Below are 25,037 nucleotides of genomic sequence, written 5' to 3'. Positions count from 1 at the left end.
ACATCTATCCTCTGCTGCCTTCTCCCTCTCTGCAGGAGTGGAGCGCTCCTCTGCTCCGGTGGAAAATTACTGTTCTCTGGGCTGAGTGACTGGCAGGCAGATCTCTGTGCGACAATACAACTCATCAGCTAAGAATGTGAGCAGGTTTTCCACCTCGGAGAACAATTTGCAGGGAGCCAATGAGGAGAGCGGCCAGGCCCGGTGTTAAGCCCTCAGAGAATGGGCTCATTCTTGGCTGGTTGGTCCGGGGCCTGCGGTTCTGTTTCCACTGAAAGACAAGGACCTCCCAACTGGGCAGACACACTACCCTCCGACTGGACAGGGAGAATTGATTAGTAATAAATGATTTTTAATGATCACTGGGAGTCACATATCGACTCACGCTGTTGCAGGAGGACTCAGTCACTCCATCTGCCTTCGTTATTAAACTACAGCAACTTTCACACTTACTCTGCCAAACTGGACTGTTCAGCAAGATGAATCTGGGTTTCTGGGAGTTGAGAAAGGGAGAGAGAGAGCGTGGGAGCTGAACCACAGCGCTGACCTGACAGAGCCAGATGAATAAGAGACTCAGAGAGGGCGTGTCCACCTCATTATACACCCAGTTTCCTCAATCCACTGTTTATGGCTGGCCTGCCGTCTGAAGCCGCCTGACAAAACCCAACAATTAGCCTCTGATTTACGCCCACAAATCCAGGTGAGATTGCTACCTATACAAACAATTACATCAATTTAGTTAGTCAGTGGAAGTAAAGGGAGGCAACTGAACTGACCTGGGTGACCCCCCCATAAATGTCCCATTTCTCTCCATGCTGATGATGGAAAGATAGAGGCTAGTCTTTGTTTCTATAGTTTGAGATGCTGTTTCAAGTCCAGGCCTGCAGCTTGGTGACATGCCAGGTCAAAATCACAGTCCTACAGGTATGAAATCCTGCAGGGCCTTCAGGAGAGATGCTGACAGCCTGGCTCTCTCTGGACAGTTTTAAAATCACAATGAAATGAAAAATTATTTTGAAAAATATTTTTTTTATTGTATTTTATATCAAAATACCATTACTTTTACTTACATTACATTACATTACGGCATACCAATAGGCGTACATAAAGCTCACACCATAACAGATTATTTTTTACCCCTCCCCCCCCCACCCACCCCAACCATATAAAACCTGCAACTTCACAAGTGGCAAGTGAGCATCAACAAGGTATGGTGGTGAAAACCTTGTTTCCTTTTTCCTAACACACCATGGTTGTGTCCCAGCAGCTGAATTTATTCATGTTGAAGGATCAGGAATTTGTCAAGCTCAAGATTACGAACAAAGCACTCTTGAATTTTTTAACACTTTTGAGCAGTCTCTCCCTGCGTTCTGTCCCGCTACAACATCCTGCTTCAATCAGAAATGCGTTGAATTATGGAAGCAAGACACCACTGAAATGCCATTTCCTTGTGACGTTAAACAATTCTATTTTGTCACCGGAATTTGGTAAAAGTGTCATTATAAATTCAAGCCTAATAGGGATTAGGCTAACAGGTATTCGGGTGAAGTGACCTCCTGTAAGAACAACATAAAGTGTCTGCCTGTCCAAGCTAATTCTATTATAGCTTCAATTCCAGCCTGTACTACTAGCACACCTCGTTCTGCTACATACTATTACCTCACTACTAATACTAATACATATTACAACTAGTTTACTAAGGCTAAAAAGCTCCCCCCTGCTCTGGACGCTCACATACAGCCTGCTATCAAATCCCCATCCAGCTTCCCTCCGCCCTGCCGTCCTCTGGAGGCAAGCTAAGCACTTTGACAGGGAAAACTCTCCCTGCTGCCAAAGCTCCAGTTGTTTCAAGATCATTTTATCCACAAGGAGAGAGGTTCAGCAGGAAGGCAACCTAACAGTAAATCTCCCCCCCCATCCACACTCACCTCTGAGCCGGGCCCTCCAGACTGCTGACTGCTGGTATGTGTTGGTATGTGTTTCCACTGTGCCACAGGGTTTAGTTCGACTGACCTGTGTGTTAGAGAGAACCAATAGAGTTTGAAGCTGTGATTCAGAGGATAAACTGTGAGTAACAACAACAGCTGAAGGGTTAGAGGAGCGGTGAGCCGCCACAGATCTGAGAGCAGTTGTTGTGAAACAGATGTGTTGCGCTCTCCGTCTGTGGGACAGGTGGGGTTTGCATTACATTCACACTTCCACCTCAGAGACTACAGCTGCAGGGTATTTTAGAGTTAACTGCTGAGGGTTGTTAGTTAATACTAACCAGCTCCATTATCAACCATAATAACTGGCTGTTAAACACCAAACATCACAGTTTAACACTGATCCAATTTGCTCCTTGGTTTATGATCCCAGGACTGAAAGAAACCTCACAGCAACATTCAGATGGGCAGGGAGCCTGGGTGTGTTATTACAGTTTGTCCCTCATTCATTACCAGCTCTGTACAAATACTACTCCAACCTATAGTATGCATGCTGTAAAGACATGCTGCTACACAACACAGTTACACAACATGTGTAGCTGCAGGGGAAATCTTGGAATGACATGAAGAAAATCATAGACATTTTTACTGGAGGAGATGAAAATCACGCCTCCAGGACACAATGCTCTCTGTCAGTCAGCCGGTGGAGGGAAGGCTGCAGTAAGACACTGTGAAACCACTGGGGATGGAAATTATGTTGTGCTTATAATGTTACAGTATGGAATAGAAAATGTTGAGAAACTGAATCCTCTGAATGGAAATAGTAAAGGTTTAGAACAGGAGTTAGACTGAACACCTAATTTAACATAATATTAATAATAATATATATATAAATAATACTTAATAATCATTGGTATGATTTTACTGAGGTATTACAATGCAATTGAATTTAAGTCCCATCCACTATAGAGTACACATTTTGTGTCTGTAAGCACTGCATCACAAACTGGACAATCATAAATTGCATCAACATGAAGTTAACTAACTGCATCATTAAATACTCTAAATGTATCTATGGTAGCAGCTTAGCTAACATTCATCCAGCTAGTGTTACTGGGTTGGGTTTGCCTGGTTGTTGTCTAGCTAGTTTGCTAACCTTACAAGCTAGTTGGATAGCTACTAGCAAAACAAACATCATTAATTAAACATTATTGAATAATGTTGAGTAGATTAAATACAATTTTACACAAAATATGTAATTCTACTCAAGTACATTTTCAGCTAAGTAACAGTACTTGTAACGTTACTTGAGTAGGTTAAGTATCTTCCCCTGTTAGTAACTGGAGCTGGTTTTCTGTCTGAACTGCTGAAGTTATGTTATTCACCTTCTCTTCAGCTGAAGGAAAAATCTGAGTTTCTACAGTATCTAACATGTTCAAAGCTAGCTACCTCAACTTATCTAGCTCATTATTATTACTACTAAAGTAATGTTCAGGGTTCCCACACCTTCTTAAACATCAAATCCAAGGACTTTTCAAGGACTTTCCAGGCCCAGTTCCCTCAAATTCAAGGACCCAACACGGCATAGTTTGAGACACGGATCAAGGTTAATTACTGTTACATAGGGTGACCACATTTTCAAACCCCCAAACCGGGACCCTTAAGTGTACCGCACATTCATGCACGCGCACATGCATGCGCTTATGCACGCACCATAGGCGTTTTCATCAGGATGGGGGACAATTATTTCAGCGCTTAGCACACCTGACTGCACCTTTCAACACCATGGACAGAGCCTCAGCAAACGAAAAATGATGTTTTGTCTCCAAAAATCCACCAACACATAGTTTATTTGAAAACTGTATAATAACACTAGTAAACACAAAACACAAGGATTGCACTGGTGTAATGTAACATATTTATTGATTGTAACCACCGCAACCGTAACCATTGCAGCCACCGCTTATGTTTGGCCGTCTTAACATGATCTTTTATGTCGGCATTTCCACCGTGCGCGACCGAAAATGTACTCTGGCAATGTGTGCAGAACGCTGCACACTGGAGGTCTTTAGAAAAGAGCGACTTTCTCTTCGGCACGACAGCTGACCGTTAGCGTACTGACCATGGATGTATTAAACTAGGTACTGACAGAGTCTGTCAGAGCCACAAGCGCATGGCTAGCAACAGCCTTGACCATAGATATATAAACGTTTATATATCTATGGCCTTGACAACGACACATTGATTGATTGACACACATACAGTGTTGAATTCAGACGCGTGGTGCATTGTTGATGTTTTTTGATTGGGTTAGGTAATAATGAGCGGGACAGAACATGATAAACGTCTATGTAAGCGCTGAAAACAAGTATAATACTATTATTATTATTATTATTTTAATTGTGGTGAAAACCGGGACAATTTGGTAGTGAATGTTGAAAACCGGGACATTTTAGTGTTTTACAGATATTTGTCGGGACTCGGGACACCCATCTTGAAACCGGGACAATCCCGGACAAACCGGGACGTCCGGCGGACTGTTACAACACTGAGACTTTTTACAATGAGAACTAGCAGGCTTTACAGAAGCTCCCAGACAACAATTAAAAAGAGAGAGAGGCTTGAATGTGTGAACACTTCTCAACAACTTCTCTAAATTCAAGCACTTTCAATGACCCATGTCTATTTATGTCTATTTTCAAAAACTTTCAAGGCTCTTTTTTCTTTCTTTCTCAAATTCACAAACTTTCAAGGATTTCAAGGACACGTGGGGACCTTGAATGTTACTGTTAGTATAAAACTATAACTGATGTTCAGGGAACAGAAATAAATATTTCTAGCTAACATCATTTAACTAAACCACAGCAACATTTTGAGGATGTATGGGCTAGGCTTATCTAGGCTAACTAGATAAGCCTAGCCCATATCTTAGATACCTAACATGCTAACTGTAAGCAGAGTAAACGTTTTAGCTAATGTTAGCTTTGAGTCAAGTCAAATAGAATATAGCTATAACTTAGTTAGTTAAACTTAACTGTTAACTGAAGCTGGCAGCAACTAAACATTAGCTTGTTGACCAAGCCTTAGTTAGTTAGTAGTAATAGTAAGTATAGTTGGTAGTAGCATACTTAAGTAGTAACAACAGCTATGCTAACTAAACATGCTAAAAAGCTAGCTAAACCTCCACACAACTGACGTGGCTAAAGTTAGCGAAATTGTCAACAGCTAACGTTATTACATTGGCTACCGTTAGCTAACATTAACTCTGCTTACAGCTAACTAAACATGCTAAAAAGCTAGCTATACCTCCAGTTAGGTAACCTAACACCTGTTTGGATGTTAGGTTACCTAACGTTAGCTAACAGCCAACTGCTAGCAGGTAACTGACGATGCTATCATGCTAACTAAACGTTAGCTAGCACAACCAGCCATGTGATGCCAACCAAGACCTGAAACCTTAGATACAGCTACTTAAAGTTAATTTACAGTCTTACAAACTAAAACAAATTCACTAAAGCTGGGAAGTAAGGGTGCAGCTTTGAAAAATAATAACTTTAACTGTCTTACCACTTAAGTCTGTTCAAGTCAAATGGGTTCAGATGACTGGCTGCAAACTGCTGCATATTTTACTGTTGATGCACAGGACGATCCACATGTTCAGCATGTGATGTCTTATTAAACATGTCTTACTAAATGATGTTGCAGCTCAGCTGGTCTAAACTCCACATGAACACAGACAGTGATGCACCTGCCTTATCTCAGTTTACACAGTTTTATTTGCAGAATAGAGTTTATGCACCTTTTCTAGGTTGACATATATCTTAATGAAATTAATTCATAGTATACATCATGATAAGCAGTATCACACTGATTTAAGCGTTAAGATAAGGTATCTTAAGGGAAAATGGCATAAATTATTTTCTGAAAAAATGATTTTTGTATATTGGTGGTTTTGGTGCCTGATGATCATAGTTCATCTTCCTAATTTAAATTGCGTAATACTTCACTAAACAGATCTCCTCAAGAGTTTTTACTTGATATATAGATCTAATTTTTTCCCAAAATGCCAGTTATGCCCTTCTGGCTCCAAGCCCTTCATATGTTTTCTTAGGATTATCATGGTATTCATTTTGTATCGCCCAGCCCCACTACCTACAGGAGGCCTCTGGGATATGAGGAGTGTGTGTGTGTGTGTGAGAGAGAGAGAGAGAGTGAGAGAGAGAGAGAGCGAGTGTGTGCGTGTGTGTGTGAGAGACAGAGAGAGACAGAGAGAGAGAGAGTCCTCCATCCTACATTTAATGTAAATACTGTCTGGATTTTCTCCACAGCCTCCACTCCTCCACCTTGCTTCAGCAGTGAATCCACAGAAATCAAACTCTGTAAATAGACCCAGGTAGATATGACACCCCAGGGAGCAGAGAGATGACAGCGCTACTGAATCTGAAGCTCAGGTAAGAACAAAGAAAGATAGATTCAGAAGATAATCTTTGTGATTGAAAACATGATTATCTCACACAGATTAGCTATTTTTTATCTAAAGTCTACAAAAATGCCTCGTGTGGCACCATTTCAGACAGTCACAGTTTTCTTTTGATGAAAAGATATTAGCATTATAATGGCAACATAAGCCACTTTCAGGTGAGATGGCTGCCATTCCAGAAGAGGAATTCTCCATGACACGCCCCCTCTACTGTTTATCTCTGCCTGCATCCCTCATATGGGAGCAATAACAAAGAGAAGGAGTCATTCCTATGTTCCCAAGGTCCTATGTTACCAGGGTCCTATGTTCCCCAGCTCTATATAGCACATAATGGGAACCTGAAAAATCTGAACACACAAAATCTACATTTACTTTTTTTATTTTGTGGTCCAAAGGCCACATTTACCTTGCTGTTGAAAATCTCATCAAAGCAAATCATCAAATCATCAAAAATAGGGTAAAATCTGACCCACAGAGAACATTGGTTTTTAATAGTATGGCATGCAGCAATAAAACATTCTGGGTAGTTTTGTGGATCAAACCCAACCCAAACAAGAGTTTGAGTCAAGTTTGAGTAAAATTGTATCCACAGAACCACCCAGACTCTTTAATATTCTCTGCCGGGTCAGATTTGACACCACAGATGTAACAATGTTTTTTTAGAGACCTTCAAAATCAAGTAAAATGATAACCATTGGTTTTGCTGTGTTTATATAGCTGTTTTGAAGCCTTGTTCCAATAAAAAAAACTGGATAATATTTATGAAATATTTTAACTTGAAATGGGTCAAATTTGACCCGAACACAATAGGAGGGTTAATGTGTGTTAACAGAATATTGAACTGGGGAACATAGGACCCTGGGAACATAGGACCCTGGGAACATAGGACCTTGGGAACATAGGACCCTGGGAACATAGGACCTTGGGAACATAGGACCCTGGGAACATAGGACCCTGGGAACATAGGACCTTGGGAACATAGGACCTTGGGAACATAGGACCTTGGGAACATAGGACCCTGGGAACATAGGACCCTGGGAACATAGGACCCTGGGAACATAGGACCCTGGGAACATAGGACCTTGGGAACATAGGACCCTGGGAACATAGGACCCTGGGAACATAGGACCCTGGGAACATAGGACCTTGGGAACATAGATACACTCCCCAAAGAGAACTGCGTTGCTAAGTGAAACAGATTCCAATTCTTTGGTGTTTTGCCCCTATAATGTTTATTTTCAAACATGTTTAGAATCGAGTTTTCAAGAATATGCACACCAGCAACATTTTGTGTTCTTTTAATCATTTATCAGTATTGAAGCTCTAGCCAGATTCTTGACAGGGATTCAAAAGACAAAGACAAAATGGAACGAAAGGGAGGAGCCGAAGAGAAGAGCAGAGGAAAAGCTGCACTGACTGAGCAGGGAGGCCGACGGCTCAGCACCTTCTGGCCCGGGACGCTGCTGGGGGAGGAACAGCAGAGACTGAACTCCACTTCAGCAGCTACATCGCCGGTATAACTGAGTCTTCGCCGTTCACTGGCCTGATTGTGCTGACCATCATCATCATCCTGGACACTGTGTGTATCGCTTTGGAAACAGATTATCGTTTGAAATTGAAATTTTATAGCTTCTTCGTGATTGTAGACGACGAGATTTTCATCACAACATACTCCATGGAGCTCCTCATGAAGGTGTACGTCGAACCCGTGCAGTACTGGAAGAACAAGTACAACGTCTGTGATGCTGTGGTCCTGGTTGGGTCCTTCCTGCCCGTGTTGTCCAGCACAGGAGTGCTCAGCGCTGACGGCTCCCTTGGTTTTATTCGGGAATGTCGCTGCGTACGCCTGCTGAAAGTAATCTCCTTCTTCCCAGGCCTCCAGTTCTGGATGGAAACTCTGTTCAGCAACATGAAGAAAGTGAGCTGTATCGCGGGCCAAATGTTTGCGCTCATGTTCATCTCCGCCTTGACTGGATGTTACTGTTTTGGAGACCCGGACACTGGAGGTCCTGAGCGATGGGGAAAGCCCTCCTGACAGCTTTCAGCTTGGTGACCTTGGACGGAAGGAAGCCCTGGACGACCTGGGAATGGGCCGGAGCCGAATTTTCACCATAGTCGTTATCATTATTGACTGCTTGTTCAGTATGTTCACGGCTGTGGTCCGCCAAGAGGCCGTTCGTGCACAAGAACGACATGAGAACAATTTGAAAACCGAGCAGGAGAAGTCACTGGCCCTGAAGATACGAGCCATCGCCCAGAGGCAGAGGGAAGAAACCAGACGGCCCACGCAGACCTGCAGGGGAAACGACAGTTTTGAGAAGCTGGTGGAGCAGTTTGAGAAGTCTGCTCACTACAGAGGCAACATGGTGACGAGCAAACCATGCACGAGCTTGGCCTTTGCTGATCTCTACCTCGCCACCCTAAGACTACACACTGAACAAGTTGAACCGGCTCAACAGTGAGATGGCGATGGTTCTGTGTGAGCTGGAAGAGAGGAGGGAATAGACATGAGACGGTTCTGGAATCAGAAGCGGGAGGGAGAGGGTCTCACTGAAATACACAACTACAGAGAAAAGCTGCAAAGAAAATAAACAAGTATTGATACTTGGATTTCTTGTTGACTTGTGTTCTGTCCAGCCAGCTTCTCCATTTAGCACTAAACAAATCTCACAGAATAATGTTTGCATGTACCTGAAGCTCTGGGGGGGAAAATAATGAACTAAGAATGAATGAATGAATGAATGAAGCTTGAATATATAATTAGAAAATGATCGCACTCAAAACTCAGCAAGAAAGGATTTGATCTTTGTGGGGAATTTGATAAAAAGTTCATGGGCTATTACATTAGATTACATTGCATAATAGTGGATGAAATGTGAGCCTGACTCCATTACTATCTAAAATAATCATCTCTCCTTGTTCACGGCCTGTTAAAGGGAACATTCAATTTTTTGACATTTGTTTTGTAGTTGCCAATGGGGAAATGAATAGTTAATTTCTCTGGGATCAGCATGGTGCCGGCTGTCATTTCCCCGTACAAAGTGCAGCGCACACGGTTTCACTCTCTACACCTCGAGTCCACATCTGACCCGACAGGTTTAGGATTAAAATGGAGAGTAGAGACCAACCAGAAATCCTTCACCCGGACTCAATAATAGGCTATATTGTCATTCAGTATGAGTCATCAATTAAGGCGGGACTGGAAGTTTTGATGGTAAGTGATATTAGATGCAGGGACTGTTACTCACCACAGGATTTAGTGAAACGACCCCTCACTCTGGTATGAGGGGTGGAAGTAACAAAAATTAAATGATAAAAATAGAGTAATGAAAATGCATGTGAACTGAAAAAATGAGCGATAAACTGTCAAGTGATTTGATTGTAATGGTGGTGATTTGATAAAAACAGGCATCATTTATCACCACTTTCTATCATTCAACATGCCATTTATCATTTAAGGCGAGCGCCAGAAGGATGGAAGTAACACAAATTAACAGATCCATTTAGAGGTGATAGAAATTAATGAATAACACCCAGACAAGAATACAAATCTGGAAGAAACATTGAATGCTATTTTGGATTTTTTTTAGATATTGAATATCAGCACAAAATATAAGATGTTACATCTTAAAAAAAAACTCAGCCTTCAAAAACCTATATAGGTCAAACTGTTTAAACTGAGTTAATTTATGGAAATATATGCTGTCCATTATTTTGCAATTTTGATAGAACTGCTTATGCCTTGTATAACAGACAGGAGATAAGACATTATGCCTTTCGGATGTCGTGAGAAAGGCCTTATATGTCTTTTATTCAAATCAATCAATAAAATGTTCTATGTAGCAACTTAAACATCTTTTGTATGGTTTTTACACATTTTTATATGCTTAATCTCTGTAAAATGAGTGGCTACTAATCCATATATTGCAGATTATGAACAATCCTTGTATGAACCTTACATATGCAATTACTGCAATATTTATATGTAATATAAGTTTTGGATGGATCACATTTTACATATGGGTTAGTGGTATGTGCCATATATTTAACACCTTTCACATTTTATATGTTTTTTATACCTTTCTAATCTCTGTTAGATTACTGGTAGCTCAGTCATATATGGCAAATTTTCTTAATTCCTTGGAAGTATCTCATATCTTCATTTACTGCCATATGTTTTACGTATATTTTTTTGGTAGAACATATAAAATTTCTTTTTCATATGGTATCATGATAAAGTCAGTGTGTCTGTCAGACTGGACAGGAGGCATCAATAAGCACAGAGGCAGCTGGGTTCATTCAGAAAAACACTCCTCACATTTATTGACTTTGTCTCTGGGCAGAAGCCAAAGTTAACATTTGGCACACAGATATGTTTCGTTTCATTTCCGCACAACAACCTGAATCACAGACGAGACAAATCCTCTCAAAACAAAAGAGCTGCACAGGAGACTTCTCTGTGAACTGATCTGAGTTCAGCAGGTTGAGACGAGGAACGGCACAGTCAGGATGAAAGAACAGTATAAGAAGCGCACCGACGTGACGAGCTGAAGCAGAACTAGTTGAACTACTGAGTGAATATCTGGTTCCTCTGCTCAGATATAATACTGGCTTTGTCATTAAGGTAATTAAGAATGAATGGCAGATATTTGGGTTTTGTGCTGGAACCAGACTGCTAATCCCACCTCACAAAGTCTGGTGTCAGCTCTGCTTCAAGTACCTTTCCATCGTGATAAAGGCCTTATTGCATGCAGCGTCACGTTTCTGTCTGTCTATTACAGTGAATGTTACACAGAGACAACAGCAGAGGCGTATAGAGAGTGAAACGCCCTGCAGCCTGTTGCACCGGCTGGACGTGCGTCGGGTTGTAGGTTTGGGTGTAAAGTCGACACGAAACAGTGAAGCTGTCTGTGTTCAGTTGCAGCATGGAGACCGGAGGCTCATCGAGCTCAGTGGCTCTCAACCCTTTTAGCCTGTGAGCCCTCAATATGAAGCGATGCCCGCAGGCTGCTGCAGAGCGCTGAACAGTTCAACCACAGAATGATTTTCCCTTTTCAGGTCCTTTCATGTGATTCATTAGCAGAGGCCGAAAGGCTGAAAACTATTCAGTATTTCAGAAGAAAAAAAAGCAAAAATTAGACATGATAATAAATTTGTATTGTATTGTAAATATGCTTTTTTCCTGTCCCATAAATCATCTTGCGACCACCCAAAATTAGCTTGCGACCCCCTAGGGGGTCATTACCCCCAGGTTGAGAACCACTGAGCAGAGTGTAAAGGGAAAACAAACCAGAACATTGTGTCAGACGGGCGTTTTCACCTCCTGTGGCCAATAATGCGTGAGACAAATCAACTTGTATATGCAACCGTTAATGAACTGTTAATTTCAAGGGTCAGGTTACAGGTTACAGGTTATGGAGTTCGGCCTGATGGAATTCCCCCATCACTAACTGGATGGAAAAACATTTATTTTATTGTTAGCTAGCTAAATGAAAGTTTGGTTCTTCAGTTCAGTTTTCCACGTATCAAACGGACTAGCCATGCAAACAGCTGTTTTACAAAGACTGTACACCTGGTGGAGGGTGTTAGGGTTGTTAACTTACGTCTACGTTGGAAATATTTAACTGGTGCAAACATTAAAATTTTAGTAATGCATGAACTTGGATTTAGTGAGAATTTATTGTGAAACTAATCGACCTCAACTGCAGTTGAGCTGCTGCAACAGGCTGCTGGACTGACAGACAGAAGAGCTGAAACTGATCCAAAAGCAGCTCTGGTATTAAGGAGAGCAGATCTTTGGCAAAACAAGTGCACACACTACGCTACTTATGATTAAACACTAAATGATTACATAAAAGTCTAATTTCACCAGCTGAGTGTGAACGCAGCAAGCTGCTGGTCGACTGAATAAACCTCCGGACGGTCTGATTGGTCCTCTGAGCTTCACAACACACACACACACACACACACACACACACACTGGACAGAAACACTGATCAGCACACAGCGACACAGACGCAACAGAGTAAGGCAATTAAAGACAGATATACTGTATAAATGTTCATTATGCTCTTTTATACACTTTGGTCATTCAAAATAAACTATTCTTTGTAGTGTTGCAAGATTTTATATTTGCAGCTTTACAAAAAAAAAAAAAATACATCAGCATTTATATAGGAGAAGCTTTGATAGAATAAATAGAAAATAAGTTAGATGTGAGGACGGTTTGGCAAGAAGAACAAAGACTAAGATAAATAAAGTTTAAAGTGCTTCTATCAAGTCACTTTAAAGGGGAATGTGAGTCAGACAGCAGTGTGCAGCGATGAGACCGAGCATCAGGCTCATATCGGCCTTTCATTAACAATCAAACATCCACAAGTCAATGTCCTCCTCCACTATGATTGGTATGATGCAATTTGATTGATTACATATTTATTGTAGAACTGATCAATAGTACCCTGGTTGTCTATGGGAAACTGTTAAAGGAGAATACTGGTGTCATTTAGAGTCAATTTACTTCTGTCTACGTCTAGTTTACTTTTCCCCCAATCATTTGATTTTTTAACATTTACTCGTTTTGTCGTTGTTTTTAAAATCACCAAGTCAAACCTAGCTTGAAATGAACTGCTGTCCTGCTAAATAAAAAGCCGTGGATGTGACAGTAAAGTGTTTCTGAGGATTATTACTTCATTTCTTCCTGTGGTGTCAGCTGACTGACAGGAGGCAGAGCGCAGCGCAGGGAAGTGGAAGCTGCTTTTCATCCTGGACAAGAATGAACGGCAGCAAATGTCTTCTGAAGGAGGAAAACGAGCCTGACGTCTGAACTACGCTGCCTGTGTGCAGAAACAGAGAGGAGGCTGGTGCTGACTTTAAAAAAACATCTGTTTTATCCTTCAACTTGAACTATTGCAGCATTTTGATCAGATTCCACACAAATATGTATGAGTATGATATAAAATCTGTTTCAGAGGCTTTTCCACTCTGACATGATTAAATTCTGCTGGAGTATTTGGAATTTTTTCTCATTAAAATGATCAGAGGAAACTTCAATCCAAAGGTATCGGCCCTCTAAACCCATACAGGTTGAACCCTAACAGTGAATATGAAGTGCTGAAGGTGATACGCAGCGGTGCGACTCCCCAGCTTCACCACCAAGCAGCAGCAGTGAGCCTCTGTAGGGCCTGGTGACCTCTGACCCCTGCAGGCCGGTCACATGACGCTGCCTCACTGCCAGGACGCTTTGTGTTGCTTCAGACAGACCGAGCTCCCAAAGCTCCCAGGCTGCTCCCACTGTCCTCCCTGGGGGGTCCTGTGTGTGTGTGTGTGTGTGTGTGTGTGTGAGGAGGTTGAATGCAGTCTTGGATGCCTGACAGACTCAGCCCATGAAGCCAGTGTGTAAGCAGACAGATTTTCAACAGGCTTTAAACTGATCAGCTGTCTGTGACTGCATTTCCAGCAGGGATTAAACTGCGATCTGGATCTGAATCTGGATCAGGAAAACATGTTGATGCGAGGTGGAAACGCACACGCTTGCGATGGGAATGTGATCATGTGATCGGGTCTCAGCCAGGTGGAAATGCAACCTGTTGGTGTCAGTGAGGAAGCCCCGCCCACAGGGCCATGACATCATGAAGGAGTCGCTGCAGCAGCTTCACAGCAGCTGAAAACGACCTGTCGGCGTTTCTGTTTCCACACAGAACTGAACGGATAGAGCGGTCTTTCCCATTCAAATCAACGTGCCTGGACGGATTTTTATGTGAACCGTTGGACTAGCTTCTGTATAAACCGACTTACAGCAAGTCGCTGAGCTGAGAGGTTTTACAGCAAAGCAGTGGAAAACCGCCATTGCAGCTGAATGAAGTTGTCGCTCTGCTTCCACCATGAGACTCACCATTATATGCCAAATTACCATGGCAACCAGTGGAAGGACTATTCTATCCATTCAAGTTCTGTGGATGCAAAAGACGAGCCTTTCTGCCTCAAATGAAAAGTAAATGCAGGTTGTACAGCATCAGTCTAATGACTCTACATCCGCCATGTTTGTTTTTGCTGACGCCTCCTCCCCACCTGCCTGCTTTGCATAGTGCGCAGGAACAATGACATTCAATGCAAAATGCAGACAACCACAACATATATAAATAGCAGGGTGAATGCAAAACGGCGTGATGGACCGATCGTTATCCAGATAGCAGATCTGGATCCAGATCAGCATTCTAACACCAGGTGGAGATCGGCCTGGAAGAGGACGGAGCTGCAGACAGAGAGAATTTTACAGTAAATGGCTGAGAAACAGAGAAATGGCGACTGGTTTCCTATTGGACAGTCTGATCTACATTCCAGTCCAACAGACAGTCTGTGTGTCTGAACTGCTGTGTGTTGGTCCAACATGGTGGAAACACATAGCTTCTACTATGTATGTATGTCTGAGTGTGTCTGGAAGTGTGTGTGTGTGTGTGCGTGTGTGTGTGTGTGTGTGTGTGTGTGTGTGCGTGTGTGTGTGTGTGTGTGCGTGTGTGTGTGTGTGTGCGTGTGTGTGTGTGTGTGTGGCAGTGAAAGTGTCCTGAAGATACTAATCGGTGGAGAGTTCCACCCAGACACTGATCTCCAGTCAGTGTTTACAGCTGGGTCGGCCCTCTGCTGCGCGCCTCGCTGCCAGGAGGGGGCGCCGTCACCAGGCTCCTCAGGTACACACAGGGGTTCCTCCTCCGCCCCGGGCCGAGGGCGGGGCCGGGGGCGGAGCCGGGGCCGGGGGGAGGCGGCGGGGGGCCGGGGGGCCTCAGAGACGACATGAGCGGCCGCATCTCCTCTTCCTCCTCCTCCTCCTCCTCCTCCTTCTCCTTCTCGGGGAAGCGGAAGGCGGCCGAACCCTGCGCCACCTGCGCCCCGATGGAGGAGGTGCTGCCGGCCGAACTGCCGGGGGGGGTGTAGGAGGCGGGGCGCGCTCCTCCCAGCCTGGACAGGGCGCTCACCCGGGGGTGCAGGGGTTCGGCGGGGGCCGGGGGGGAGGAGATGCTCTCCAGGGAGGAGATGCTCTGGTTCCAGGCCTGCTGGAGGTCCACGGGGATGATCTTAGTGGCCTCCACCGACACACAGGGAGGCAGGGAGCCCACCCCCCCCTTCCACGGCAACTGGTTCTCTCCGCTGGTGGGGGAGGGGGGGGCCGCCACCGGGCTCTGACACCCGTCCAGACCTGCTGGGACTAGAGGAAGCAGTTTATTACAAGACAGAACGGCAGGAGAATTAAGAATCATCAAGAACAATGATGCATCATCAGCATATTATCAGCTGTGCAGGTTTCCAGGCTGCTGAGACTGATGAGTCTGGAGTAAACCTGCACTCCCAAGCTTCTCACCGTCAACAGCCAATCAGATTTCTGCACTTCCTTGTTTCCCTACTGAAACAAGTGGTTTAGTTCAAATAGTTCAAAATGGAGAAGTCGATTCCAGCCGTTCAAAGCTTCCCAGTTCTCTACAACTTTAATTTAAAAGATGACAGGAATAAACGTCTCAGAAACGAAGCTTGGAGAACGGCTGATCCATCGTTGGGGTCGATGATAAGCTCTGGGGGAGTTTTACTGAGTTTTTCTGTTTATTTTCCATTAAAGCTACCTAATTGACTAACTTGCTAGTTAATAAACTTGTTAAAACGATGTCAATTTATGACAGGCAATACCAAAGCAGAAGAAAATGAGAACAGAGCGACAGAGTCCTTGGCAGTGTGTGTGCAGTTAAGGTGAGAATGAAAACCATCTACACTTCAGTCTGTGGCTCTCATCCAGAGAGACTTCACTGAGGTCAACAGTAAAAAAAAAGCTTCAGTTCCTACATCACCAACATTACAAGCAACCTATAGTAAGGAGGTCAAAGGTCATAGGTCACAGCATCCTGCAGAAACTCTGGGATGAGTTATGAGCATCTACATGGGCCTTTGGTGTTTTAATGTGTGTGGGAACAGTCTGGTACCTGATTTGGGACGTTCTTTGTGTGTTTCTGCGTTGCGAGCCACGAAGGTGATGCCGACGTCTTCCTCCTTCTCCGGCTCCGAGTGTTCACCTCTCTCCTCCTCCGAGTCGACTGGAACCACCACCGGATCTGAGACAAACACAACAGCCTCTAACACACCGGACCTGAACCAGCAGGACCAGCAGCACCAGCAGGACCAGCAGCACCAGCAGGACCAGCAGGACCAGCAGGACCAGCAGGACCAGCAGCACCAGCAGCACCAGCAGGACCAGCAGGACCAGCAGTCTGCAGCTCTCCATCCAACCAAACACTACAGCAGCTCAGTGTATTTGAGGTTACTTTTGTCTTTATTTTGAAAGTGAAAAAAAAGTTTTGAAAGTGACTAAAAACCTTCCCTTTTCCATTCATTCAAATCTTTCTGGCCCTGTTTTGTTGTGGGCGGGTGGAGAGCAGAGGGGCGTGGTCAGGGAGGGTGATGACAGGTGATTGACAGGTCGATCACATCTGTTCTCCACCAATCAAGATGGCTGAACAGTAAATGCTGACTGGGAACTTTGCCAACACACTCTGGATTATGTTAATATGATGAAAGCTTGTAAGAAGAGATTTGAATGGATGAAAAAAAAAGATGTGAATGAATGAATTTAATGAATGGAAAAGGACATTGTAATTGAAAAGAGAGAATCCAAAATTGAAACCTTTTTTTCACTTTCTAAACTTGTTTTGGTTCCAAACCTTTTTTCAGTTTCAAAACTTTTTTTTTTCACTTTCACAATAAAAAGATGCCAAAGTAACTCCATACTCACTGATTCTCACCTGTTTCAGCTCCATACCAAACTGATTTAATCTCATTTACTTCTCACTGCTGCAGGTTAGCAGACCTGTCTGAGAGAGCAGCAGATCCTTCTAATTCAACATAATTCAGACCTATTAGCGTCTTTATTTGCGTTACCTTTGTCCTGCCAGCTGACGTTGCGTCTGGGTTTGTCGTTGCCGTCCTCCTTGGCGTCGGATCCTCGGCGCTGTGGAAACCAGGACGGTAAACAGCAGTTAACCAGCAGCCATAACAGGAAGCAGCCAGCCTTCAATTAGCCCGTGTCTTTGTCTTTCATAACAAAGAACGGTGAAAGCTTTTCACTGTAATTAAGGAATTTTCTGACAAACGAAAAATGGAGAATGTCAGCAAAGCCAAGGTAATAATTAGCCTCTCGGGCTCAGGAGGACAAGCTAAACTTCTGTTTCACAAACTGCTCAGAGTGACGGATGCAGGAATGTGATGTATGGAGTTCAGAGGGTGAAACAGGCTGGCTGGTCCTGCAGGGAGGAGGACGGGGCGGGACGGGACGGGATGGGACGGGACGGGACGGGACGGGACGGGACGGGACACGCCTGCAGAGGAGACAGTCCTCACCCACAGCCTGGCCTTCAGCAGTACAGACTTCTGATCTCTGAACTTCTGATTCAGCTCAGTTTTTTAATTTATTTCTTCCGGGGGAAACTTCACTTAGCTCTTTTCCAGCTCCTCCTGCTTCACATTCACACAGTTTCCCACAATCACACTGGGAGCTGACCAGTACAACCAGCAGACTGCGGGCCACTGAGCAGCTGTACTGGAGCGGTCAGGGGTTAAAGGAGAACAGCAGTGTCATTTAGAGTTACAGTCCATTCACTTCTCTCTACGTCTGGTTTACATTTCCCACAATCTTTTTACAATGCATGCTGTATGTTATTAGATTTTTAACATTTACTCCTTTTTTTGTCAGATTTAAAAGACAAACCTAGCTTGAACTGAACTGCTGTCCATGCTAAATCAAAAGCCGTGGATGTGGCAGTAAAGTGTTTTGAGGATTATTTCCTGGAGGAGACTCATTTCTTCCTGTGGTGTCAGCTGACTGACAGGCAGCAGAGCGGAGATGAAAACACTCAGAAATGAGGAGAAAACAGAAAGTTTGGCTTCGTGTTTCCTGTGATGGATTCTCTCGCTCTGTGGAAGTTTGTTTTTCATACCGGACAAGAAGGAATGAAGGAGGAGAACGAGCGCTGATATCTGAACTATGCTGACTGTGTGCAGAACCAGAGAGGAGGCTGGAGCGCTGGGGCTGACTATAAAAATAACTGGTATTATCCTTTAAATGCCTGGCTCCAGGGCACCACAATGGTAGTTTTATGGGAATTAAGAGTGTTATTCGTTCACTTTTCCTGCCCAGAATGCACTCCAACACCTAAACCTCCCACATAACCAGGAAATTCCCAAAGAAAATGTATTTTTAAGAATGTGTCCTGCCTTCTTCTGGCTGCGCTCCTTCTTGTGTCGTTTGTGTCTGGTGGATTTGAACGTCTCCATGCGGCTCTTCATGTTCCTCTGGAAAACCTCCCGGTCCTGACGCTCCTTCTCCCCCACTGGCATGAAGTGACGGCTGTAGTGGGACTGGTACTGCAGACACAGGTTAACATACAGCTTTCACCTGTGTGTGTGTGTGTGTGTGTGTGTGTGTGTGTGTGTGTGTGTGTGCTTTTAGTATTCTTAATCAGCCTGAAACACAGTTTAACCTCTGTGGTATCTGAATCTGAATTCTTTTAACTTAGTAGATTTAAACAACATGAGGTTCTGTTCTTGAACCACGTGTGTCTGTATGTACTGAGGTCAGTGATGTAGTGGCAAATAATAAAATAAAAAAAATAAAAAAGTAATCTCTGCACCAATGTCACCAAATCTAATTAATGTATTAATGTACCTGGTAATTGGTGATGCTGATTTTTCATAATAATAAACTTTATTCATACTGGACTTTCCAAAACAAATATTACAATGTAACTGCAATGTAATTACAGAAAGCAAGAAAAGCAAAATGTCATAAAGTGCAAAGTACAACTGAATTAATTAAATCAAGGTAGATAAAATTTAATTAAGAAAATAAAAGAGAAAAAAAAAAAAATATATATATATATATATATATATATATATAAGACAATAAGATGAAAAAGGAAAATATAAAAAGCTTTGTGGTTTTTAAGAAGAGAATTATAAAAATGTAATTATGATAAAACATTTGAAATGTGGTGTCAGTGTGTGTGTGTGTGTGTGTGTGTGTGTGTGTGTGTGTGTGTATGTGTGCGTGTGTGTGTGTGCGTGTGTGTGTGTGTGTTACCCGTCTCCTGGGTTTGTACAGGTTCCCTGTCAGGACGTGGTGCGTCTCTGTGTCCTCCTCCACTTTGGCCCCGGGGACGTTATCAATCACCTGGAGGTCCAGACACACGCCGCTGCCGTTCTCACGCCTGGAACACGCCAACAACACACCAACAACATGTCAACAACACGTCAACAACATGTCAACAACACGTCAACAACACACCAACAACATGTCAACAACACACCAACAACATGTCAACAACACGTCAACAACACACCAACAACACGTCAGCAACATGTCAGCAACACGTCAACAACACACAGTTAGAATGACACTATAAACTGTAGGGTTAGACTGTGTGTGGGTTTGTCGATGTGTTGGATAATCAGATAATCAGATAATCAGATCTGATGTGATGATATGATGCAGTTTGATTGAAATGAAGTGAAAAGTATAAGGTGTAAATAATTTGTCGTTACCTGCTACAGTTCTCAAACAACAGCATGATGATTAAAATGTTTTTCTCTTGAAGTCTCAACATGCTAACCTGATGCTAACATGATGCTAGCATGACTTCTCTTGAACGGACGTTTGCTGCTTGTTAGCATTTTGTGACTTCCAGATAATTAAATTATAATGATTTTAAATCGAATTTACTGAATGAAATTATGAATGAATGATGTAATTATAATGTGTGGGTAGGGGGAGGAGCGGAGGGTTAGCCACATCTCCTTTACTAGCATTAGCCTTGCTAGTGCAAATCCCCATAGGCACTGATCTGATGTTTTAGCTTTAACCGGGATAGATTCCCCTTGTCACTACATCTGGTAGATTAGCCTCAGCCATGCTACTGCAGATACACATGATATCTGGTGTATTAATGTTTATGCTAACAGATTTCCATCCATGTTAGACCCAAGGCTTCATATAAACAGACAACACATCAAAGCCTGTTCATCAGCAGTCAGACCACAGAGGTTCCTGTTGAAACTAGATAAAGATAAAGATATAAAGAAACTCCTTCATATTATACACACACACCCATGAACACACACACATCTGAACTGTTTAAATAATGATAAGACAGACTGAGGCTGGTCAACAGACACGTGAGTTAACGACGCTCGTTCCCAGTCCCAAATATTCATCATCCATATATTCCTAAAAGCTAAAAGAAAAAGTCTCATTTAGTCAACCAAGGACAAAAGTTACCGACCATCCTTTAAAAAAATCACTTAGTTAATAATTTATTCAGAGTAGCTCTCACTTTCTTCATGTTGTGGATCTCATGTTGGATTCAAACTCTTGAGCCAAAAGGCACAACAACACTCCTTCATATCATAAAAAGCGAACACACGTGTTTGAATAGTTTATCTAGCGATAAGAGGTCAAATAAGGCCGTTTAGTACACAGACACACGCATGAACAAACAGCTCATTTGCATGTGTGATAAAAATCTGACTATGAAATTAATCTGCTAATATCTTCAGAATCTAGTCAGTCCAGTTTGGAGAGGAAGTGTTGATTAGTCAACCAAGGATTTAGGTTCTGTCCTGTCAATCATTTTGTGAGAGTAGGTCTCGCTTTTTCACACACACACACACACACACACACACACACGCACACACACGCACACACACGCACACACACACACGTGACTCACAGGTAGTTGGTGACGTTGGTGACTTCAGGGAAAGAGGTTCTGCTGGCCATGGAGGGCAGGGAGAGTCTGGCAGAGGTCAGGACGTTCCCACCCTACACACACACACACACACACACACACACACACACAGAGGTAAAGGTAAAGCATCCTCTACAGCAGTGATTCTAAACCTTTTTCATATCAAGGACCCCAAATTTAGTCCACATTAGAGCCACGGACCCCCATTTGATGAGATTTTGTTTCTCGGACCCAAATCTGAGAATCTCATATCTGAATATCTGTATTGTAGGTAGAGAGATAACAGTGAAACTATGATCAAAATAGTCATTCTTCTACATTTTCTAATTGTGTTAACTTCTTGTAAATGAAATAATGGTGAATTTAACACGCTGACAGCTGACAGCTTAACTATAAGTCTGCTGCCAATAGCTGATCTGAGGACAGTTTGGTGGAGCTGAGAGGATGTGATGAGGGTGACAATTAGAAATCCCATCAAAGGAATAATGTCATTTATCTAACCTTCACCAGCAGAGTGAACAGCGAACTGAAACCAGTTGGGAGCGTTTTGACCATGAAGCCACATTAAGACATTAAGACAGGAGTCTTATTTAATTTGCTGTGTTGACATTAAAGGAGCGGGCTGCTTTTAAAGGAAGCTTCATAAAACTTTCCTGTCAACATTGTTTTTCTTTTTCCTCCCGCCATAAAACAATGTTTCATGTTGTTTTTTTCCACTGACTAGGTGGGCCGACATAAAACTGACCGTCACGCCGCCAACTTAGCGCTAATATTAGCACTTAGCTTTCCCTCCGGAGGCCGAGGAGCACGAGAGTCAGGGCCTCAGGAAGTGGCTTTCCTGACTGTGTTTTATGAATTATAGCATAAAACTTCACAGCTATACAGGAACTGTCATGGCCGCCTACTACGCTCTTTTCTAACCTTTATTTATCCAGGGAGGGTCCTGCTTCACACCGGGCCTTTTATTAACCAGACTGTTTGACTCTTTGACTTTCTCTGATGTTTCCTGCAGTGACAGCGTCACTACTGAGGAGGCGGGGCTTGTTGTGATTGGAGCATTTTCTTTCTGATTTATCTTGCCAATGTCGAGAGAGAGACAATGTCAACAGGTCGAATTACAGCTGGTCCAATTTCTAATACTATCACATTAGTATGAGGAGAGCTGTCTGGATATGATGAAGTACAGAGGATGTCTGTTTATACTGGTAGGTTGTTTTATGGGAAAAAATCCCCTAAAACACTTTAACTCTGTTAAAACAGCTATTGTTGATGTTCTTTTCATTTCTGGCTCCATTCAGTAGTTGTGTTTCTCTTCTTGGTGGATAACCGGCCAATCGTAGACGAGGTGACGTCACCTCCAGATGTTTCCAGCAGCTACAGTGGAGTTTGATATGAGAAAATGTTTCAGGATGTAAAACATCAGCGGTAAACGTCAGGTTTTGGTGTCAGTCCCTCAGAATCAAAGAGCGAGGGCTTCTTTCTAGAGCCGCCATTTTGCACCGAGAGACGTTCAACAATCATACAGGGAGAAATCCATCGTAGAAGAGGAGAGAGACCAGTTTCTCCACCACAGGAGCAGGAGAGAGACCAGAATGCACTGCAGCATTTGTGGATCTGTGTGGTGTGTAGTGGATCGGTAGAGCGTGAAATACAACACTCTCTTCAACATCTTTTTTTTGGTAATTTTTTTTGCACCACGGCATCGCTCTCGCCACTGGAAAAACTCACTGCGCTATTGCTAAGGCATTCTGGGAAATGTAGGAAATCACTAACTGCAGTAGAAGTAGACGAGGCAGGTTGAGGGAAAGTGGGTTCACCAAAATAGTAAACTAGAACACTTAATAACTAAATAACTCCTGGACAGTATTGAACATCACAGATTGATGAGATCTGACAGTGGAAGGGGATCTGAGGAGAGTTTTAGGTTTTTAGACCAGTCTCTGTCAGTCCTTTATGAAGACCAGAGTGTCCCAGACCGGCCTGGTCAGCCTGGAGGAGAACCTGAACCCCCCCCCCCCCCCCTTCAGGTCAGAGGTCAGCCAGCCACACACTAAACCAAACAGACTGAAGTTCACGTTTATCACACATCCTGCACACCTGATAAACCAGAACAAGACTCTGACTGTCAGTCAACCTGCTGCACCTCTTTTTTCTGTTTGTTCTACCCTGCAGTTCTGTCCAATAATGCTTCCATCCAAATGCATTGTGGGTCAAGGCTGTGCTGTACTGACAACTAGGGAGGAGGTGGGGTAGTAGTATAATGAAGGGAGTGGTATAGTGGTGTGGAGGAGGTGGGGTGGTAGTATAACGAGGAGAGAGCTGGAACAGCCAGACAAAAATCTGCAGTGTTTCTGTTGTGTTGGAGAAGTTTGCCATCTAGTGGACATTTATGGAACTGACAGTGAAACAGAGATGAGAACATTACTGTAATTCATGTCCATCACTATCCCATCTCTCCTGTTTCCTTTCACTGTAGTTTACTTCAGCTTCAGTCTGTTTGATTTAGTCTGTAGTTGGTTGAACCTAAAACTGACCTTTAAAGTGTTACCCCCTACCTTAAAATCTGTCTCTGAGATGTTCAAAGTGGTTTTACAAATGAAATCAAGGGGGTGTATTTTTCACATCTATCTGTACTGTATCCCATCTTTGGCCAAAAGCTTCTCCCTGTACAGCATGTGGTCAACATTTCCTCCCGGGCTCTGAATGGGTTGCGTTCGGACTGAAGAGGCAAATAAATGCAGATGAATTTCAGCGACGTCTCACGGCTGTTCAGGCTCGTTTTCTCCTAGAATCGCAACCTTATGATGGCAGAGGGGTTTGTCAGCCTCAGTGACGCTGAGAGCCATGTGGTCCTGGTAGGGACACCCAGGGCAAACCAGTCTCAGGTGAGGGGCCAGACAGAGAGCGATTCAAGAGGATCCCTCAACAAGATCTTCAAGAACATCCCCCAAAGCGAAGAACATGGAACGTAAACTCTCAGTGGGAAAGGAGCTGGTGTGAGAGGTTGAGAGGTACCAACTAGATAAAGTTGGTCTCACCTCCACACAGTGCGGGCGCTCTCTCTCTCGCTTACTCGGGAGCCTCTGGCTGGCTGCTGCTGGACAGGCCCAGTAGACCCAAACATGTATTGAGGGTTTACGCCTGGTAGAGGACCGTGACTGTAATGATTTCAACCCTCACCTCAGGGCAAACTGTTTCTGTGTCCTGGCAGAGGTCGTGGACTGGAGTCAGACTGGACACTGTTCAAAACCTCTGATGTGGAAGCAGCTGGTAGCAGCTGTGGCCAGAAGGAGGTCTGTGCCTGTCATGGCGGCAACCCAAGAGCCCACTGATGGACACCAGCGGTGAGGGAGGCTGTCGAGCTGAAGAAGGAGGCCTTCCAGGTCTGGTTGGCAGAGAAGACTCCTGACTCAGCAGAGGAACCAGCAGGCAGAGAGGGCTGATGACTTTCAGACGCCTCAAAGACGTTCTGGAAAACCATTTGGCGACTCAGCAGGGGAAGGCAGGACATCGCCCAGCTGTTCTCAGGGCGGGAAACACTGACTTTGACTGGGGAGATTGTCCTGTCCTTTGAGGAACTCCTAAACCTGACAGACACGCCCTCTGGACAGGAGGCGGAGCTGGAGGATTCGGGGGGTCAGAGCCCGTCTCCTTGGACACTGGGATTCGTCCTGAAGTCCTGAATGCTAGTTTGGAATGTGTGAATGGAAAAAAAAAAGAATAGTTTCACTGTGCACAAGGTGGAATGACAGTAAAGTTGAATTGGAGAGCGACACCAGGTTGGTCTTCACAGGGGAGCTTCATCAGACATCTGAAGATCTGGTTCTCCGTCCTGATGAGCTGGTTTCTCTTTTAGACTCT

At 43.7% G+C, this 25,037-nt stretch overlaps 2 protein-coding genes across 2 annotated transcripts in view; both read right to left on the bottom strand.

Moving 5' to 3' along the window:
* plekhg4 (pleckstrin homology domain containing, family G (with RhoGef domain) member 4) overlaps positions 1-1,087 on the bottom strand; it is a 47,526-nt gene extending 46,439 nt beyond the window's left edge. Inside the window, exon 1 of the mRNA XM_078284317.1 lies at positions 1,083-1,087. Coding sequence (XP_078140443.1) covers positions 1,083-1,087 — 5 coding nt within the window. The remainder of the gene's footprint in view (positions 1-1,082) is intronic.
* A 13,930-nt stretch (positions 1,088-15,017) lies between these two features.
* slc9a5 (solute carrier family 9 member A5) overlaps positions 15,018-25,037 on the bottom strand; it is a 36,023-nt gene continuing 26,003 nt past the window's right edge. The window contains exons 11-16 of the mRNA XM_071897017.2: positions 21,159-21,250; positions 19,514-19,640; positions 18,649-18,798; positions 17,317-17,386; positions 16,365-16,493; positions 15,018-15,601 (exon numbers count right to left, since the gene is read on the bottom strand). Of these exons, the coding sequence (XP_071753118.2) occupies positions 15,018-15,601; positions 16,365-16,493; positions 17,317-17,386; positions 18,649-18,798; positions 19,514-19,640; positions 21,159-21,250 (1,152 nt within the window). The remainder of the gene's footprint in view (positions 15,602-16,364; positions 16,494-17,316; positions 17,387-18,648; positions 18,799-19,513; positions 19,641-21,158; positions 21,251-25,037) is intronic.

The sequence above is a fragment of the Centroberyx gerrardi genome, chromosome 1 (genome assembly GCF_048128805.1).
Source record: "Centroberyx gerrardi isolate f3 chromosome 1, fCenGer3.hap1.cur.20231027, whole genome shotgun sequence".
In the NCBI taxonomy this organism is placed as follows: Eukaryota; Metazoa; Chordata; class Actinopteri; order Beryciformes; family Berycidae; genus Centroberyx; species Centroberyx gerrardi.
Note: the sequence above shows the minus strand (reverse complement) of the source record. Positions and strands in the feature narration are given on the sequence as shown.